The sequence below is a fragment of the Bombina bombina genome, chromosome 5 (assembly GCF_027579735.1).
Source record: "Bombina bombina isolate aBomBom1 chromosome 5, aBomBom1.pri, whole genome shotgun sequence".
Lineage (NCBI taxonomy): Eukaryota > Metazoa > Chordata > Amphibia > Anura > Bombinatoridae > Bombina > Bombina bombina.
Window position 1 is genome coordinate 65,282,155 of NC_069503.1, and position 26,659 is coordinate 65,308,813.

The window sequence follows — 26,659 nt, forward strand, 5'->3', positions numbered from 1 at the left end:
ATAACACCCACAGAGCTAACTGTACTACATTCTTGTGCTGAATCAATAGCACATATTTAATAACCTAATCAGCCGATCTGTATCACATGAATTGTTATGTGTGCCTTTAATCATACCATAGGTACAGTTAATCAGAATCATTATTTATTATTATCTGTATAAACCATTTAATATACTTTTTACAGACACGACCAGAGCACTCAGAGATATCAGATATTGATGTAATTGCAGTGAATAAGGGAACCTTTTTCCTGAGCACAGACATTGGAGCCTGGTTATCAGCATGAACTCATATGTGTTAGGTGAGTAAAATAGATATTATGCTGACTTTAATTACAGGAAAATAGAACAGATCACTCATTAAACAAATAAGCTATTATATTTATATCTGCATCTTTGGTGTCAATGACGTTATAAAGAAGGAACAACCCCCATTGAGCTGAGGAGGAGGGTAAAAAATACTTCTCCCCTCTGTTGTTTTAGACAGATCATGTCTAACAACTGCCTAACCTCACCCTCTGACCTGGTTCTGTACTCAGAACACCATCACCTTTCACCTGCCCTGACCTCGCTCATGGAACACCCATAACACCAAGGCAGAACATACTGAGATGTAGGATCTCATTGCAGAAAATTTACTGTTTCTGCAGAAATTCTTTTTTGCCTGCACTTTTAATTTCTGCCTGCAGGTGTCACTGTTCCATTCTATCTCAGTGTAAATATTTTCTACGTTCCTCTATTTCAATTTCCTTTCCCTTCCTGAACTCCAGTGCGGTACAGGGTAACCGCACATTGCGGTACAGGGTAACCGCACAGTGCGGTACAGGGTAACCACAAATTTATTCTAGGAGTCTAGGAGCCAACCAAAATACTTAGGAGCCAGTAATTGTTTTTTTGTTCTTTAATGTGTGTGTGTGTATGTATGTATGTGTAAATGTATATTTGTATCTGTGTTTGTGTATGTATCTGTGTGTGTGTGTATGTATGTGGGTGTATATATGTATCTGTGTTTGTGTGTGTATGTATCTGTGTGCATCTGTGTGTGTCTGCATCCGTGTGTTTCTGTGTATGTATGTATGTATGTATGTAACTGTGTGTGTATGTATCTGTGAGTATGTATGTATGTGTGTCAATTTCCTCCCCCTTCCTGAACTCCAGTGTGGTACAGGGTAACAGCACATAGCAGAAATGGTAAGTCAGGGCTTAAAATTTTTATTTTAAGTCTAGGAGCCAACAAAAATACTTTTAGGAGCCAGATTTTTTTTCTTTAATAAATGTGTATGTGTGTATATGTATGTGTGTGTGTATGTCTGTATGTATGACTTTGTGTATGTGTGTATATGTATGTGTGTATGTCTGTATGTATGACTTTGTGTGTGTGTGTATATGTGTGTTTGTGTATATGTGTATTTTGTGTGTGTATATGTATGTATGTATGTATGTATGTGTGGGTATGTCTGTGTGTGTGTATATGTGTATTTTCTTCATAAATGGGAAGAGTCCACAACTGCATTCATTACTTTTGGGAATTCAGAACCTGGCCTCCAGGAGGAGGCAAAGACACCCCAGCCAAAGGCTTAAATACCTGCCCCACTTCCCTCATCCCCCAGTCATTCTTTGCCTCTCGTCACAGGAGGTTGGCAGAGAAGTGTCAGATGATTTTGGTTTAGTTTCTTATGGAGGGTTGTACTCTTTGGAATGGGACTGGAGTTTTAAGTAGTCCTGTCAGACTCTCAGTGAGAGCATGGATGAAAGTTGGGGTCCAGAGATCCAGAAAGAGTATTTCTGTGATGCCATCCTGACTCCTATTAACAGCTCCATTAGCAATCAGCATTGACAAGTTTCGCTGCCTTTTTTCTTCTCTCAAGTCCATGTCAGAAGCGACGCTACTATCTGTCACACTTGAAGGGCTGTGTTACTGTTCCACGGCGTCAGTGGCGACTCTAGGAACAATATATAGGGGGGGCACATAAGATACCACAGTCAAAACTGGGGGGGCACTAATCATTCACCACTAAATCATGCCACTGAAAAAAAACTAAATAAGGGGATAGTAGCTGTAGTGAGAGGATAGAGGCTTTAGTGGGGTATATGGTCTGTAGCGAGGGGATAGGAGCTGTACTGGGGTATAGGGGTTGTTGTGATGGGATAGAGTCTGTAGTGAGGGTATAGGGCTGAAGTGGGGGAATAGGGGATGTAGTGGGGGGATAGGGGCTGTAGTGAGGGGATAGGGGCTGTATTGGGGTACTAAAAAAAAAAACTAAACGAAAATGTATTCCCCTCTCCCTGAGTCTTACCTTATACCAGGGAGGGGGAATCCTGAACCCTAGTGGTGGTGGTCCTGTGGGATTTGGAGCTTATCTGTCCACAATAAAGGGATTATCTATCTTTTTAAACAATAACATTTCTGGAGTAGACTGTCCTTTTAAAAATAAAGAATTTTAGTTCTGACAGAGCATGCATTAATGTACTACGAGTAATTAAATTCACATTGTTCTCTTTGTATCCAGGAGCAGCAATGCACTACTGGAAGCTAACTGGTGATTGGAGGTCACACACACATATGCCTCTTGTCATTGGCTCACCATATGTTTTTAGTTAAGTTCCAATAGTGTTTTGCTGCTCTGGAGATGACTATCAGTTTGACCCTTTTGCAGAGTTAAACAAATAGGTGTATACAAGCACCAGTGTAATAATTAAATGCTCAAACATACAGCATGTTCTTTTTGCACGTTCTTTGTCCCTTTAATATAAGCATATAGTATATAGTTTTTTGTTAAAGGGACATGAAACTGAAAAATGTTCCTTCGTGATTCAGATCACCCATACAATTGTCCTCACATTTACTTCATTCTCTTTGTATACTTTGTTTAAGGATGGGGCAATGCACTACTGGGAGGTAGCTGAATACATTAAGTGAGCCAATGACAAGAGACATATGTGCAGCCACCAATCAGCTGCTGCCTTCCAGTAGTGTATTGCTGCTCCTGCTCCTACCCACGTTTGCTGTACCACAAAGGATTCCAAGAGAATTTAGCAATACATACATTATACACACATACATACATTTATACACATACATAAATACATTTATACACATACATAATACAAATATACATACATTTATACATATACACACACACATAATACACATATACATACATTTATACACACATACATAATACACATATACATACATTTATACACACATACATAATACACATATACATACATTTATACACACATACATAATACACATATACATACATTTATACACACACACATAATACACATAAACATACATTTATACACACATACATAATACACATATACATACATTTATACACACATACATAATACACATATACATACATAATACACACATACATAATACACATATACATACATTTATACACACATACATAATACACATATACATACATTTATACACACATACATAATACACATATACATACATAATACACACATACATAATACACATAAACATACATTTATACACACATACATAATACACATATACATACATTTATACACACATACATAATGCAAATATACATACATTTATACACACATACATAATACACATATACATACATTTATACACACATACATAATACACATATACATACATTTATACACACATACATAATACACATATACATACATTTATACACACATACATAATACACATATACATACATTTATACACACATACATAATACACATATACATACATTTATACACACATACATAAATACATTTATACACACATACATAATACAACTATACATACATTTATACACAGATACATAAATACATTTATACACACATACATAATACAAATATACATACATTTATACACACATACATAATACAAATATACATACATTTATACACACATACATAATACAACTATACATACATTTATACACAGATACATAAATACATTTATACACACATACATAATACAAATATACATACATTTATACACACATACATAATACAAATATACATACATTTATACACACATACATAATACAACTATACATACATTTATACACACATACATAAATACATTTATACACACATACATAATACAAATATACATACATTTATACACACATACATAAATACATTTATACACACATACATAATACAAATATACATACATTTATACACACATACATAAATACATTTATACACACATACATAATACAAATATACATACATTTATACACACATACATAATACAAATATACATACATTTATACACACATACATAATACAAATATACATACATTTATACACACATACATAAATACATTTATACACACATACATAATACACATATACATACATTTATACACACATACATAAATACATTTATACACACATACATAATACACATATACATACATTTATACACACATACATAATACACATATACATACATTTATACACACATACATAAATACATTTATACACACATACATAATACACATATACATACATTTATACACACATACATAATACACATATACATACATTTATACACACATACATAAATACATTTATACACACATACATAATACACATATACATACATTTATACACACATACATAATACACATATACATACATTTATACACACATACATAAATACATTTATACACACATACATAATACACATATACATACATTTATACACACATACATAATACACATAAACATACATTTATACACACATACATAATACACATATACATACATTTATACACACATACATAAATACATTTATACACACATACATAATACACATATACATACATTTATACACACATACATAATACACATATACATACATTTATACACACATACATAATACACATATACATACATTTATACACACATACATAAATACATTTATACACACATACATAATACACATATACATACATTTATACACACATACATAATACACATAAACATACATTTATACACACATACATAATACACATATACATACATTTATACACACATACATAAATACATTTATACACACATACATAATACACATATACATACATTTATACACACATACATAATACACATATACATACATTTATACACACATACATAATACAAATATACATACATTTATACACACATACATAAATACATTTATACACACATACATAATACAAATATACATACATTTATACACACATACATAAATACATTTATACACACATACATAATACAAATATACATACATTTATACACACATACATAAATACATTTATACACACATACATAATACACATATACATACATTTATACACACATACATAAATACATTTATACACACATACATAATACACATATACATACATTTATACACACATACATAAATACATTTATACACACATACATAATACACATATACATACATTTATACACACATACATAAATACATTTATACACACATACATAATACACATATACATACATTTATACACACATACATAAATACATTTATGCACACAAACATAATACACATATACATAATACAAATATACATACATTTATACACACATACATAAATACATTTATACACACATACATAATACACATATACATACATTTATACACACATACATAATACACATATACATACATTTATACACACATACATAATACACATAAACATACATTTATACACACATACATAATACACACATAATACACATAAACATACATTTATACACACATACATAATACACATATACATACATAATACACACATACATAATACACATAAACATACATTTATACACACATACATAATACACATATACATACATTTATACACACATACATAAATACATTTATACACACATACATAATACACATATACATACATTTATACACACATACATACATTTATACACACATACATAATACACATATACATACATTTATACACACATACATAATACACATATACATACATTTATACACACATACATAATACACATATACATACATTTATACACACATACATAATACACATATACATACATTTATACACACATACATAATACACATATACATACATTTATACACACATACATAATACACATATACATACATAATACACACATACATAATACACATATACATACATTTATACACACATACATAATACACATATACATACATTTATACACACATACATAAATACATTTATACACACATACATAATACACATATACATACATTTATACACACATACATAATACACATATACATACATTTATACACACATACATAATACACATATACATACATTTATACACACATACATAATACACATATACATACATAATACACACATACATAATACACATATACATACATTTATACACACATACATAATACACATATACATACATTTATACACACATACATAAATACATTTATACACACATACATAATACACATATACATACATTTATACACACATACATAATACACATAAACATACATTTATACACACATACATAATACACATATACATACATTTATACACACATACATAAATACATTTATACACACATACATAATACACATATACATACATTTATACACACATACATAATACACATAAACATACATTTATACACACATACATAATACACATATACATACATTTATACACACATACATAAATACATTTATACACACATACATAATACACATATACATACATTTATACACACATACATAATACACATATACATACATTTATACACACATACATAATACAAATATACATACATTTATACACACATACATAAATACATTTATACACACATACATAATACAAATATACATACATTTATACACACATACATAAATACATTTATACACACATACATAATACAAATATACATACATTTATACACACATACGTAAATACATTTATACACACATACATAATACACATATACATACATTTATACACACATACATAAATACATTTATACACACATACATAATACACATATACATACATTTATACACACATACATAAATACATTTATACACACATACATAATACACATATACATACATTTATACACACATACATAAATACATTTATACACACATACATAATACACATATACATACATTTATACACACATACATAAATACATTTATGCACACAAACATAATACACATATACATACATTTATACACACATACATAATACAAATATACATACATTTATACACACATACATAAATACATTTATACACACATACATAATACACATATACATACATTTATACACACATACATAATACACATATACATACATTTATACACACATACATAATACACATAAACATACATTTATACACACATACATAATACACATATACATACATTTATACACACATACATACATTTATACACACATACATAATACACATATACATACATTTATACACACATACATAATACACATATACATACATTTATACACACATACATAATACACATATACATACATTTATACACACATACATAATACACATATACATACATTTATACACACATACATAATACACATATACATACATTTATACACACATACATAATACACATATACATACATTTATACACACATACATAATACACATATACATACATAATACACACATACATAATACACATATACATACATTTATACACACATACATAATACACATATACATACATTTATACACACATACATAAATACATTTATACACACATACATAATACACATATACATACATTTATACACACATACATAATACACATATACATACATTTATACACACATACATAATACACATATACATACATTTATACACACATACATAATACACATATACATACATTTATACACACATACATAATACAACTATACATACATTTATACACACATACATAAATACATTTATACACACAAACATAATACACATAAACATACATTTATACACACATACATAATACACATAAACATACATTTATACACACATACATAATACACATATACATACATTTATACACACATACATAAATACATTTATACACACATACATAATACACATATACATACATTTATACACACATACATAATACACATATACATACATTTATACACACATACATAATACACATATACATACATTTATACACACATACATAATACACATATACATACATTTATACACACATACATAATACACATATACATACATTTATACACACATACATAAATACATTTATACACACATACATAATACACATATACATACATTTATACACACATACATAATACACATAAACATACATTTATACACACATACATAATACACATATACATACATTTATACACACATACATAAATACATTTATACACACATACATAATACACATATACATACATTTATACACACATACATAATACACATATACATACATTTATACACACATACATAATACACATATACATACATTTATACACACATACATAATACACATATACATACATTTATACACACATACATAATACACATATACATACATTTATACACACATACATAATACACATATACATACATTTATACACACATACATAAATACATTTATACACACATACATAATACACATATACATACATTTATACACACATACATAATACACATAAACATACATTTATACACACATACATAATACACATATACATACATTTATACACACATACATAAATACATTTATACACACATACATAATACACATATACATACATTTATACACACATACATAATACACATATACATACATTTATACACACATACATAATACACATATACATACATTTATACACACATACATAATACACATATACATACATTTATACACACATACATAATACACATATACATACATTTATACACACATACATAATACACATATACATACATTTATACACACATACATAATACACATATACATACATAATACACATATACATACATTTATACACACATACATAATACACATATACATACATTTATACACACATACATTTATACATACATTTATACACACATACATTTATACACATAACACACATACATACATTTATACACACATATATTTATACACATAATACAAATATACATACATTTATACACACATACATTTATACACATAACACACATACATACATTTATACACACATACATTTATACACATAACACACATACATACATTTATACACACATACATTTATACACATAACACACATACATACATTTATACACACATACATAATACACATATACATACATTTATACACACATACATAATACACATAAACATACATTTATACACACATACATAATACACATATACATACATTTATACACACATACATAAATACATTTATACACACATACATAATACACATATACATACATTTATACACACATACATAATACACATATACATACATTTATACACACATACATAATACACATATACATACATTTATACACACATACATAAATACATTTATACACACATACATAATACACATATACATACATTTATACACACATACATAATACACATAAACATACATTTATACACACATACATAATACACATATACATACATTTATACACACATACATAAATACATTTATACACACATACATAATACACATATACATACATTTATACACACATACATAATACACATATACATACATTTATACACACATACATAATACAAATATACATACATTTATACACACATACATAAATACATTTATACACACATACATAATACAAATATACATACATTTATACACACATACATAAATACATTTATACACACATACATAATACAAATATACATACATTTATACACACATACATAAATACATTTATACACACATACATAATACACATATACATACATTTATACACACATACATAAATACATTTATACACACATACATAATACACATATACATACATTTATACACACATACATAAATACATTTATACACACATACATAATACACATATACATACATTTATACACACATACATAAATACATTTATACACACATACATAATACACATATACATACATTTATACACACATACATAAATACATTTATGCACACAAACATAATACACATATACATACATTTATACACACATACATAATACAAATATACATACATTTATACACACATACATAAATACATTTATACACACATACATAATACACATATACATACATTTATACACACATACATAATACACATATACATACATTTATACACACATACATAATACACATAAACATACATTTATACACACATACATAATACACACATAATACACATAAACATACATTTATACACACATACATAATACACATATACATACATAATACACACATACATAATACACATAAACATACATTTATACACACATACATAATACACATATACATACATTTATACACACATACATAAATACATTTATACATACATTTATACACACATACATACATTTATACACACATACATAATACACATATACATACATTTATACACACATACATAATACACATATACATACATTTATACACACATACATAATACACATATACATACATTTATACACACATACATAATACACATATACATACATTTATACACACATACATAATACACATATACATACATTTATACACACATACATAATACACATATACATACATTTATACACACATACATAATACACATATACATACATAATACACACATACATAATACACATATACATACATTTATACACACATACATAATACACATATACATACATTTATACACACATACATAAATACATTTATACACACATACATAATACACATATACATACATTTATACACACATACATAATACACATATACATACATTTATACACACATACATAATACACATATACATACATTTATACACACATACATAATACACATATACATACATAATACACACATACATAATACACATATACATACATTTATACACACATACATAATACACATATACATACATTTATACACACATACATAAATACATTTATACACACATACATAATACACATATACATACATTTATACACACATACATAATACACATAAACATACATTTATACACACATACATAATACACATATACATACATTTATACACACATACATAAATACATTTATACACACATACATAATACACATATACATACATTTATACACACATACATAATACACATAAACATACATTTATACACACATACATAATACACATATACATACATTTATACACACATACATAAATACATTTATACACACATACATAATACACATATACATACATTTATACACACATACATAATACACATATACATACATTTATACACACATACATAATACAAATATACATACATTTATACACACATACATAAATACATTTATACACACATACATAATACAAATATACATACATTTATACACACATACATAAATACATTTATACACACATACATAATACAAATATACATACATTTATACACACATACGTAAATACATTTATACACACATACATAATACACATATACATACATTTATACACACATACATAAATACATTTATACACACATACATAATACACATATACATACATTTATACACACATACATAAATACATTTATACACACATACATAATACACATATACATACATTTATACACACATACATAAATACATTTATACACACATACATAATACACATATACATACATTTATACACACATACATAAATACATTTATGCACACAAACATAATACACATATACATACATTTATACACACATACATAATACAAATATACATACATTTATACACACATACATAAATACATTTATACACACATACATAATACACATATACATACATTTATACACACATACATAATACACATATACATACATTTATACACACATACATAATACACATAAACATACATTTATACACACATACATAATACACATATACATACATTTATACACACATACATACATTTATACACACATACATAATACACATATACATACATTTATACACACATACATAATACACATATACATACATTTATACACACATACATAATACACATATACATACATTTATACACACATACATAATACACATATACATACATTTATACACACATACATAATACACATATACATACATTTATACACACATACATAATACACATATACATACATTTATACACACATACATAATACACATATACATACATAATACACACATACATAATACACATATACATACATTTATACACACATACATAATACACATATACATACATTTATACACACATACATAAATACATTTATACACACATACATAATACACATATACATACATTTATACACACATACATAATACACATATACATACATTTATACACACATACATAATACACATATACATACATTTATACACACATACATAATACACATATACATACATTTATACACACATACATAATACAACTATACATACATTTATACACACATACATAAATACATTTATACACACAAACATAATACACATAAACATACATTTATACACACATACATAATACACATAAACATACATTTATACACACATACATAATACACATATACATACATTTATACACACATACATAAATACATTTATACACACATACATAATACACATATACATACATTTATACACACATACATAATACACATATACATACATTTATACACACATACATAATACACATATACATACATTTATACACACATACATAATACACATATACATACATTTATACACACATACATAATACACATATACATACATTTATACACACATACATAAATACATTTATACACACATACATAATACACATATACATACATTTATACACACATACATAATACACATAAACATACATTTATACACACATACATAATACACATATACATACATTTATACACACATACATAAATACATTTATACACACATACATAATACACATATACATACATTTATACACACATACATAATACACATATACATACATTTATACACACATACATAATACACATATACATACATTTATACACACATACATAATACACATATACATACATTTATACACACATACATAATACACATATACATACATTTATACACACATACATAATACACATATACATACATTTATACACACATACATAAATACATTTATACACACATACATAATACACATATACATACATTTATACACACATACATAATACACATAAACATACATTTATACACACATACATAATACACATATACATACATTTATACACACATACATAAATACATTTATACACACATACATAATACACATATACATACATTTATACACACATACATAATACACATATACATACATTTATACACACATACATAATACACATATACATACATTTATACACACATACATAAATACATTTATACACACATACATAATACACATATACATACATTTATACACACATACATAATACACATATACATACATTTATACACACATACATAATACACATATACATACATTTATACACACATACATAATACACATATACATACATTTATACACACATACATAATACACATATACATACATTTATACACACATACATAATACACATATACATACATTTATACACACATACATAATACACATATACATACATAATACACATATACATACATTTATACACACATACATAATACACATATACATACATTTATACACACATACATTTATACATACATTTATACACACATACATTTATACACATAACACACATACATACATTTATACACACATATATTTATACACATAATACAAATATACATACATTTATACACACATACATTTATACACATAACACACATACATACATTTATACACACATACATTTATACACATAACACACATACATACATTTATACACACATATATTTATACACATAATACAAATATACATACATTTATACACACATACATTTATACACATAACACACATACATACATTTATACACACATACATTTATACACATAACACACATACATACATTTATACACACATACATTTATACACATAACACACATACATACATTTATACACACATATATTTATACACATAATACAAATATACATACATTTATACACACATACATTTATACACATAACACACATACATACATTTATACACACATACATTTATACACATAACACACATACATACATTTATACACACATGCATACATAGAGAAGGAAATACATTTATTTACATATAACTCATGTTCTAGTTTTGCCCCATGCAAGCTGATTTTAGAGCAGTAAGCTTTATTTCAGGGGAAATAGGTTGTTTTTATTCTGTAGTTAGGCAGCATGGCATACCATAAAAATGTTTGAATTAATTAAATTAGTGACAAAAACAACAAGTTACTTTTCACAGGAAAGGCATGAAGAGTTTACAATGAAGAATACAAAATTATCTTCATTTCTAAACAACTTCTGCCTTTCTGAGCAGCCACAGTGTAAATGAAAAAAGGATTTATTACTTAGCTCTTTCCTCCTGAAGCTGCACTGCCTGTCAGCAGCACGATGTGCAGTGTGAGGCTTGAGCCCGGGCTGCTTGCTGATGGTTGGATGATGCAGCTGTCAGTCAGCACAGAACTCCTGTTAGAGCACTCAGGCAGGAACACAGCAAATTCATGACATCATGGTTGCCATGGTTAGTTTGCAATTTCTTCCTGGTTTCGGAAGGCAAACTTTGAAAGCATGGTGCTGCTTGTAAACAGTCACTGCTCACTCTCTCTGACTTGATCAACTCTCTGCTGCATTATATTAGCGCAGCAGCCGAGTGTTTAAGCAGCACATTGGAGGAGATTAGATTGAGTAAGCAGTGAGTGGTGTGCTGTTCCTATGTCTATGAGCCCCATCTGCAACAGTGATTGTTCCACCCCTGCAGCTACTCACCGTAAATGAAGTAGATCTCTTTGGGGGGGCAAATAGGGGGGCAAAATATTTTCCAGGGGGGGCGGTTGCCCCCCCTCGCCCCCCTGTAGTGACGCCTATGCACGGCGTAGATTCCAGTAAGATCATTTCATTTTACTTTCAATATGGAATGTAATGTTAATGATGAAGACAGGGTCTCAGTGGGACTCCTTTTATCTTTAGAATAAAGGGTTAATATCTCCTGAGAGGGGTTATTGAACAGGGGGGGACTTTAATCATGTTTATGTGATTCTGTCTGCTAATGTGTAGCAATAGCTAATGTGTAGCAATATTTGGGCTTGTGGCTATTTCGGAGCATACAGGCCTTTTTTTTTTTTTTTTTTTTAAATATTTTTATTGAGGTTTAAAAATAAGGCATACAGATAAACTGCGACATTTTGAAAAGAAAAATATACATAGAATTTGTTACAAAACATAAACGCAATAATTTGCATATAGGTAATTAAACACATCATTTGCCCTTTTGTAACTAACTATAAATCTTTTAAAGATAACACCTCAATTTAAAGTAGGGAGGGGGTATATCAATAGCCTCTAAAAAAAAGATGATCACCTTTAAACTTAGTTTAGGGAGTTACGTATGGGGTCTGTGCCCCTAGGCTTAACCAGTAAGCTATATAGTGGGGGTAGACGGAGCTTAACATAGAATAGTAGGCTTAACATTAAGATAGTTATTTAGAAAAACTGGTCTAGGAATATAAGTTTCATTTGATTACGATATAGACTTATGTAGTGGGGGATCAACCTATTGTAAAACGGCTAGTATATCTAGGGAATAGGAATGACTCAATACGTCCAGCTCGTAAACACACAAGACCAGACAAAATCCAAGGCACTTGACTGAGTGTAAAACTCAGGAATCTGAAAGCACTATAACCCAACTAAATGGTGGCGTTATAAACATAAACCATACTGTGTAGCTCAAGAACTATGGACATATATAGACTTTAAATCATTAAAGTATGAACTGGCAGGTAAACATTAACTAGGGATACTATACTCTATAATATCACATAGCACTGAATACACAGAGAAACTAAACATCAGAAAGATAATGAGAGTGAAATATTTTGCAGTTTGAACATGGTAAACGTAATGGGAATCAGTGCTATACCTGCAAATAAAGTTGTGAAGTTCTGAACATAATTTGAACAATGATATAAGCTGCAATACATGGTACTAAGCGGCTATTAATATATGCATACACAAAAAAGCTATTTGCATAGCAATCAAGCAGAAGGTTGCTTCCTCTATTTCAGACATTGCAAGTACATGGGGTGACATTATTTAAGCTATCCTTCCACACATAAATGTCTGACTGACCTGTAGACCTATTCTTATGTTATGGATAAATTCGGCTATATAACTGGAGGGTACTGGATTTGGGTTAATATATCTAGAAGTAAGCCTAGCTCCATATTAAGTTGTAAATAGTTACAGAACAACATATTAAGTAAACAGCTATATGTTATGGTATAAGGAACTAGAAGTATCTAGTTGGAGGAATATATTTACATTTTAATTTATATTGTTGGAGTACCAATGGGCTTCATCAGTATATGCATTTAATCTGTGATTGTATAACTTCTGGGAGGGTGTTAAAGGAAATTAGCTATGATTGGTGATAGAGAGAATCCCCCGTCCCGGCCGCGGACAGAGGGGCTCACATATTTGTTTGTTTTTGGACTATGATTGCTTAACACCCACCATGTCAACATAAACCAGCACCCACCATAGCAACAGCAAAATGGGAACATTATAATAACTGTAACTTGGCAGAATGTATTAACTGTTCATAATAAACCGTTCTATAAGTTAATAAAGATGTAACATCAGAACTCCAGATCATCATTAGCCTGTCTTCACTCTTAGCCGAGGCAAGCATCTAGTCTCTTTGAAGGACTAAATGAAAGCTGTGACCTTGTGTAAGTTACCCTAAGGTATCAGTACATCGATTGCGCAATCTATCCCCTTTGCAACTCTAAAATGTACAGTAAAAATTAGTTATTCATTTAACAAATTAAGGCAAAACATAGCGCCGTCACATTATCTAGGCATCAACAAACTGTTTAGTTAGAAGTCATAAAAACCAGAACGGATGATGTATGTAGGAATATTTAATGCCTCTTTAACAAGTTCCCCAATGAAAGACCTCCAGGGTCCCAACGCAAGTTCCACATGTAGGGCAGACATATCTTGTAAACAGACCGAAGGTTTTGGGCAAGAGGACAGCCCCAGTCCAGGCAAAGCTGTAATCTTACTGCAAGACTGGCGTCCTGCAGCACACTGTGAAGCTTCATGCAGTCAGCGCCTGGAACGGACTTCGGATGGCAGGCTTTGGGAACTGAATAGAGTCGGTTGCCGCAAGACCCAGCGGACATCGCGTCCACTCGAGTCAGAGATCCTGTAAAGCGAAGCATCACCCCTGCTGTTGAATCCTCTTCTGTGGCCCTAAACAGTAGTTGGCCAGAGCCCAAAGTTGTCCCAAAACTTGAGCGCAGGGAATTCATGGTCAATCTGCTTGAATCAATGCCTGAGTCCGCCTGAAATGTAGGCGCCACGGTGTCACAGCTTCTGTCTCCCTGTTCAGGCACCATAACATCCATGTCCTGAGGTAGTTGCCGTTCTTGGTAGGAGAGGAAAGATAAAAGGCATATTTTGAGACTCTGAAAGTGCCGGTCAATGAGCTGCTGGGTACGTCGCTCCCAGGCCTCTAGTGCCTCCATAGTAATATTGTGTATGGGGCACAATCCACAAGTAGTTAGGTTATAGAATAAACCGCCAGAGCGCTTAGCCGCAACCCTTGTTCTGCTCTTATTTGTGTGGTCTAGAAGCTGTTATGCAATCCGTGAGGGGATCATGTTGTGATCGCCTGGAGTTATGACAATAAAGGATTTCAATGTAGTAAGGGCCTAGTCGGCAAGATGGCGATGCTCACCGCATGGCATTCACAAGTAGCTCAGGTCTCTGTGCATCTTTGGAGCAATGCCTCTCTCTATGTTTCAGTAACGGAGAGATGTGCGTGTAGTCTTGAGTCTTATAGTAGGGAATCTAAGTTGAAAATATGGTATGATTTCCCATTATTTAGATCTCCAAGCTCGGAGCTCCACACAAACACGTCCGTCCACTTTGGCAGTTAGCTCCGCCCCCCGCATACAGGCCTTTTATTGCAAACCGTGCGGTCTTCACGGACTGACACGCTTTTTTCTTGGACTGAAAGGTGCGCCTTATGATCGGGCATGGTAACTTTTTTGTCCTCCATTTCCGTATTCCTGACGGAGGCAACAAAGAGAATCTGTTTCACTAGAGTCTGGGTCATAGGAGGTGGTGTGCCCCAGCCATTGGAGGTTTAAGGTGACGTTTATTTTATGTCCATATTTACACTCTCCAAGTTATGGAGGATTCTGATTCCGATTCTGCTTCTTGCGAAGAAAATGAATTGGCCTGGGTGATTCATTCCCATCAGTTATGTTCCCAATGCCACTTTAGACTGCTCTCTGCCCTGGAATCGGGGAAGTTAGAGTCTGCTGAGCTATCCTCCCCTGAAGATTCTACATTCCGCGAGGCACTCGCCCTAGAACCTTCTTTTGCTATGCAAGCAGGTGTCCCACATGCCTGTACCCATTCTCCGGAAGGCGGTTTGTTTCCTCCAGAAGTTACAGCACAGTTCCGCATAGCCATATTTTTGGTGTTGGTGCATTTACATCTTCCCAGATATTGTTCGTGTTCCACTAACCAGGGCGCGTCAGGCATGGGACTGCCTGGTCCAGTTCAGCCCTCTGGGAAAGCGGTTTCCTCTGAGGTTTCAGGGGTCCAGCCCTCTGGGCCAGGGTCATCAGTTGCTCCGGTGGAGGTAAGTCTTGCCTTTTGTTATAGACTGGCGCGCCTTTGTGTCCTGCTGATGCATGTTTTAGCAGTGCTGGAGGATCCCAGTCCTAATGGGTTGGCGGATTCTCGGTCTTCCATTCCAGATGGCAAGCAAGGTTAGACAAATGGGGATGTAATACTTTCCTTATCTCCTTTTTATGTTTATTTTTCCATTTTAGGTATCTTCTTCCAGTTATGAGCTTTGGAAGACATGGATCTCTGACTGGCTGGTCCTGTTGGTGTGTCCGGTCTTCTTGGGCGTTAACCTGCGGGTGTTGCCCTTAATTATGTTGATTCCGTTAGGATGTGTTTTATTTACTTACAAGCTCATGTTTGTTATCATTTTTGTTTCCTTGGAAACATTTTCTTCTCTGGAAGTTGATACTAGCAATTTTGTAGTTGCATTTGCTTCTACGGAAGTTCTGTGAAAAGTTAGTATATATTATGTCTACCGTTTTGTCTGTTAATTTGTCTATCCCTTTTAGGGCTGCTACTTCTGTGACCTTGGATTTTCTTGGGTGCCCTATGTGTCAGACTGGTCTTGATTGGGTACTAGTTTTCTCTGTCCCTTAGGAACTTTCTCAGACACGTGGTGCCCGGTTGGGGTGACGAGTGGCTCTATCTTGTTTGGAGTTTGTTTCTTGTTTTTGTTACAAATTATAGGGGTTCCTTTGTTCCTAGACGTTAGAAATTACAGAAATAGTACAGCGCTACAATCTGAAGGTTGAACTAAGCCACTCTCCTACCACCTCCCCAGGACGGTATTATAAGACAGAAATAAAAACCACAAAATGAGAGGGCGCTAAAAGCTAAGAAAAACCAACACACTTAATCAGATATAATAACAGTGAAATAAATGATGAGAGATATAACACAGCATAAGATATATATAATTTACTTCAAGGAACAATTAATACAACATTACAAGGGACGTCTCCCTATAAGTAATGCAATGAATTATGATAATATAAGAAATAAAAATAGAAAATAGAAATGAATAATTAAATAAATAGAAAAAGAAAAAAAATATAAGAATATAATAACTTATGGAATACCACCCTAAAAAATATATAAAAACATGAGAAAAAAATCCACTGGCTAAAAAAATGCCAATTTAAAAAAGCACCAAAATGTTCCTCGTAATTGCAATAGGATCCGGTCTTGGGCTGATTGCAGATATAATAATAACGGTGTTGCTAGTATAAAAGTAACAATGTTTCTATTGCTCCATATCTTTATGTCAGATCATATGATATTAGTAACATATGTCAGATTTGCAAAATACCATAATCAGATATGTGCATTGTGGGACACCTTGATATATACAGAGTGAGCTGCAATAAAGTCTCTGTATCAGGGGAGATAGACTCACTCGAGAATGAATAATAGTGGTTCCGTAGTGTAAACAAGCCAGTCACTTATATTGTGCACACTGTTCACCTTGAGATCAAGCTGTTTGGCAATTACTCACACTCTGGACGGCAACCCTGGTTCATTACTGGAAACTTTTTCTTCGCCAGGCGCGTTATCACTCTGGTCAGCGTCTCGCTGAGATTCACACCTGCGTCGGCTGTGAACAGCAGGATTCCAGCAAGAGGGAAGATGCGCTGAGTCGAAGAAACAAAACAACCCCCGCTCATACCGTATATTACGCGCGGGTATAGGACTAGGTACCTAGTTTAAAAGTTCTTGACAAGATCAGCAACTTTCTTTCTACGCGTTTCACCCGTGTATTTGGGCTTTTTCAAGATGACAGTTGCTCCCAGAACTCAGTTTAAAAACCCACTGCGTTAATTCAATTGGATGATGGTTTTTTCAATTAGATCTCAAGGTGAGTTTCTTTTTAAGGTGGTAAGCAGAATTTTCGTGCACTCCTTATTATATCCCACATATAAATTCTTTAGGATTTTTGCAGACTCCAAAATACTTCATAAAATGACAATAGTTATGTCCATAAGTTATGTGTTTATCAAAACATATTAGACGATGTTATGGTATTATAAAGATTTTTTTTTTATCTTAAATACAAATTACAAAAAACTATATTAGGGTGGTATACTCCAATAGGTGATATTCCATAATATTAGAAAAAAAAATGCCAAACAAAAAATATTCAAGAAATAAAATAATTATATAACAATCTTAAAATTAAAAATATAGCTGCAAGCAGCGATAGAGGTGGCCATGCGCATCGACATTGCAATGGCATACAAGCAGCTAAGTCACAATATAAAGCTTTATAGAAGTTTTTACAATTCTAACATTAGCAGTTGGAAAGAAAACACATTTTCAAAATTTTTGCATTTTTTTAAGATGGCTGCCCCACCATATGACCAATACTTTCATCACGATCAGATGTAACTCTAGGTCACAAGATTTTGTTTTACAGCAAATTTCACAGCTTTAACATAAGCGGTTGGAAAGAAAACACGTTTTCAATATTTTCACGTAAACCAATATGGCTGCCACAGCTTGGAACCAATTCCTTCAACATGAACAACTGTGACTCTAGGTCACAATATAAGGTTATACAGCAAGTTTCACAGTTCTAACATAAGCAGTTGCAGAGAAAATAGATTTTCGAAATATTCGCATAAAACAAAATGGCTGCCAGATCATATGATATACAGCCTCCATATTACGCACAATAATTGTCACCATAGATCTTAATAAACATGGCAAAAATAAAGCATTTTTGTTAAACGGTTTTTGTTTTATTATTAATTTAAAAATATCGTTAAGCGTTTTTGAACAATTCAAAATGGCTGCCAAACCACATGACCTATCAACTTCTCTTGAACAAATCTGAATGTTAGTCATAAGATAACTCTGTAAACAAAATTTCAAGTCTGTGCTATAAGCGGTTCCTGAGAAGAAGATTTTTGTAGTTTTTTAAAAACGCGCATACGAAACAAAATGGCCGCCAAGCTATGCATTTTATGGCTTTCAAATTGCACATACTAATGCTCACTATAGACCTCTACAATTTGCAGAAGTTTTTTTGAAAATTTGCAAATGTTTTATTTCATGAAGGCGACTGCGCAGTGCGAATTTTTACTGCAATATTGCCTTTAGGGGTCACGACTATGTGTACTCATGTGTCTGCTACACTGTAATATAGTTAAATAGTGTAAACATAATGCATAAAGTGCAAATTTACGCAGTTAAACAGCGATAAAAAGGCGAATGGCTCATAGCAGCCATGTTGATTATGGAAAATTTGCAGTTTGAACAAACTTGGTAGAGGACCTTGCAAGGAGTACATGTGCAAAATTGCGCTTCATTGCACTTACCGGTTGCAGAGAAGAAGATGTTTAAAGATTTTCGCACAATTCAAAATGGCAGCTAGGTCATGTGACTAAATCACTTCTCTTGAACAAACTTTATTCTAGGTCAGTACAGCAGTACACACAGCAAGTTTTACAGCTGTAACATAAGCGGTTCTGGAGAAGAAGATTTTCAAGCGGTTGTCGAAATTTGTCGCAAAAAGCAATATGGCTGCTAGATCACATGACCTATGAGATTTATTTTGCATAGGATTATGCACAGCATAGATCTTTAGCATAGTGCCAAGTTTCATGAATTTTAGAGTTATGCTGTTGTTTTTATAAGCATTTGAATAAGTGGCGGAATAATAATAATAATAATAATAATAATAAATATAGCTGCAAGCAGCGATAGAGGTGGCCATGCGCATCGACATTGCAATGGCATACAAGCAGCTAAGTCACAATATAAAGCTTTATAGAATTTTTTACAATTCTAACATTAGCAGTTGGAAAGAAAACACATTTTTGAAATTTTTGCGTTTTTCAAGATGGCTGCCCCACCATATGACCAATACTTTCGTCACGATCAGATGTAACTCTAGGTGAAAATATATGGTTATACAGCAAATTTCATAGCTTTAACATAAGCGGTTGGAAAGAAAACACATTTTTGAAATTTTCGAGTAAACCAATATGGCTGCCACAGCTTGTGACCAATTCCTTCAACATGAACAACTGTGACTCTAGGTCACAATATAAGGTTATATAGCAAGTTTCACAGTTCTAACAAAAGCAGTTGCAGAGAAAATAGATTTTCGAAATATTCGCATAAAACAAAATGGCTGCCAGATCATATGACATAAAGCCTCCATATTATGCACAATAATTGTCACCATAGATATCAATTAACATGGCAAAAATAAAGTATTTTTGTGAAACGGTTTTTGTTTTATTATTAATTTAAAAATATTGTTAAGCGTTTTTGAACAATTCAAAATGGCTGCCAAACCACATGGCCTATCAACTTCTCTTGAACAAATCTGAATGTTAGTCATAAGATAACTCTGTAAACAAAATTTCAAGTGTGTGCCTTAAGCGGTTTCGGAGAAGAAGATCTTTATAGTTTTTAAAAACAGCGCATACGAAACAAAATGACCGCCAAGCTATGCATTGTATGGCTTTCAAATTGCACAAACTAATGCTCACTATAGACCTCTACAATTTACAGAAGTTTTATGAAAATTTGCAAATGTTTTATTTCACGAAGGCGACTGCGCACTGCGAATTTTTACGGCAATATTGCCTTTAGGGATTATGACTATGTGTACTCATGTGCCTGTTACACTGTAATATAGTTAAATAGTGTAAACATAATGCATAAGGTGCAAATTTACGCAATTAAACAGCGATAAAAAGGCGAATGGCTCATAGCAGCCATGTTGATTTTGGAAAATTCACAGTTTGAACAAAATTGGTAGAGGACCTTGCAAGGAGCACATATGCAAAATTGCGCTTCATTGCACTTAGCGGTTGCAGAGAAGAAGATGTTTAAAGATTTTCGCACATTTCAAAATGGCAGCTAGATCATGCGACTAAATCACTTCTCTTGAACAAACTTTATTCTAGGTCAGTACAGCAGTACACACAGCAAGTTTCACAGCTGTAACATAAGTGGTTCTGGAGAAGAAGATTTTCAAGCGGTTGTCAAAATTTGTCGCAAAAAGCAATATGGCTGCTAGATCACATGACCTATAAGATTTATGTTACACAGGATTATGCACAGCATAAATCTCTAGCACTGTGCCAAGTTTCATGAGTTTTTGAGCTATGCTGTTGTTTTTATAAGCAATTGAAAAAAACGGCGGAAAAATAATTATAATGATACAAGCAATAACAAATAATAATATAGCTGCAAGCAGCAATAAAGGTGGCCAAGAGCATTGCCTTTGCAATGGCATACAAGCAGCTAAGTCACAATATAAAGCTTTAACGCAAGTTTTTACAGTTCTAACAGATGCAGTTGGTAAAAAAAATACATTTTCGAAATTTTGCATTTTTCAAGATGGCTGCTACAGCATATGACTAATACTTTCAACACGAATAGATGTAACTCTAGGTCACAATATATGGTTATACAGCAAATTTTACAGCTTTAACATAAGCGGGTGCAAAGAAAATACATTTTCAAAATTTTCACGTAAACCAATATGGCTGCCACAGTGTGTGACCAATTCCTTCAACATGAACAACTGTTACTCTAGGTCACAATATAAGGTTATACAGCAAGTTTCACAGTTCTAACACAAGCAGTTGCAGAGAAAATAATTCTTTGAAATTTTCGCGTAAAACAAAATGGCTGACAGATCATGTGATATACAGCCTTCATATTATGCACAATAGTGCTCACCATAGATGTCAATAAACATGGCAAAAATAAAGCATTTTTGTAAAACAGTTTTTGTTTTATTATTGGTTAAAAAATATCGTTAAGCGGTTTTGAACAATTCAAAATGGCTGCCAAACCACATGACCTATCAACTTCTCTTGAACAAATCTGAATGTTAGTCATAAGTTAACTCTATAAACAAAATTTCAAGTCTGTGCCATAAGCGGTTTTGGAGAAGAAGATTTTTGTAGTTTTTAAAAACAGCGCATTCGAAACAAAATGGCTGCCAAGCTATGCAATGTATGGCTTTCAAATTGCACATACTGATGCTCACTATAAACCTCTACAATTTGCAGAAGTTTCATGAAAATTTGCAAATGTTTTATTTCACGAAGGCGACTGCGCAGTGCAAATTTTTACTGCAATATTGCCTTTAGGGGTCATAACTGTGCGTAATCATGTGTCTGCTGCACTGTAATATGGTTAAATAGTGTAAATATAATGCATAAAGTGCACATTTATGCAATTAAACAACGATAAAAAGGCGAATCGCTCATAGCAGCCATGTTGATTATTGAAAATTCACAGTTTTAACAATCTTGGTAGATGACCTCGCAAAGAGTACATGTGCAAAATTGCGCTTTATTGCGCTTAGCGGTTTCAGAGAAGAAGATGTTTAAAGATTTTCGCACATTTCAAAATGGCAGCTAGATCATGTGACCAAATCACTTCCCTTGAACAAACTTTATTCTAGGTCAGTACAGCAGTACACACAGCAAGTTTCACAACTGTAACATAAGCGGTTCTAGAGAAGAAGATTTTCAAGCGTTTGTCAAAATATGTCGCAAAAAACAATATGGCTGCTAGATCACATGACCTATGAGATTTATATTGCATAGGATTAGGCACAGCATAGATCTCTAGCACTGTGCCAAGTTTCATGAGTTTTTGAGTTATGCTGTTGTTATTATAAGTATTTGAAAAAAACGGCGGAAAAATAATAATAATAATAATAATAATAAAAATAATAATAATAATAATAATAATAATAATAAAAATAATAATAATAATAATAATCTGAGCAAAAACAATAGGTGTCCAGCACTATAGTGCTTGGCCACCTAAATATAGCTGCAAGCAGCGATAGAGGTGGCCATGCGCATCAATATTGCAATGACATACATGCAGCTAACTGACAATATAAAATTTTATTGAAGTTTTTACAATTCAAACATTAGCAGTTGGAAAGAGAACACATTTTCGAAATTTTAGCGTTTTTCAAGATGGCTGCCCCACCTTATGACCAATACTTTCATCACGATCAGATGTAACTCTAGGTGACAATATATGGCTATACAGCAAATGTCACAGCTTTAACATAAGCGGTTTGAAAGAAAACACATTTTCCAAATTTTCGCGTAAACCAATATGGCTGCCACAGTTTGTGACCAATTCCATCAACATGAACAACTGTGGCTCTAGGTCACAATATAAGGTTATACAGTAAGTTTCACAGTTCTAACATAAGCAGTTGCAGAGAAAATAGATTTTCTAAATATTCGCATATAACAAAATGGCTGCCAGATCATATATACAGCCTCCATATTATGCACAATAATTCTCACCATAGATGTCAACAAACATGGCAAAAATAAAGCATTTTTGTAAAACGGTTTTTGTTTTATTATTAATTTAAAAATATCGTTAAGCGTTTTTGAACAATTCAAAATGGCTGCCAAATCACATGACCTATCAACTTCTCTTGAACAAATCTGAATGTTAGTCATAAGATTACTCTGTAAACAAAATTTCAAGTCTGTGCCATAAGCGGTTT

General features: G+C 31.4%; 1 protein-coding gene across 2 annotated transcripts in view; it reads left to right on the forward strand.

Moving 5' to 3' along the window:
- LOC128659869 (gastrula zinc finger protein XlCGF26.1-like) overlaps positions 1-26,659 on the forward strand; it is a 172,009-nt gene that overhangs the window by 69,727 nt on the left and 75,623 nt on the right. For both annotated transcript variants that reach the window (XM_053713446.1, XM_053713447.1), the window contains one exon: positions 186-302. In XM_053713446.1, coding sequence (XP_053569421.1) covers positions 284-302 — 19 coding nt within the window. In that variant the 5' untranslated portion in view covers positions 186-283. The remainder of the gene's footprint in view (positions 1-185; positions 303-26,659) is intronic.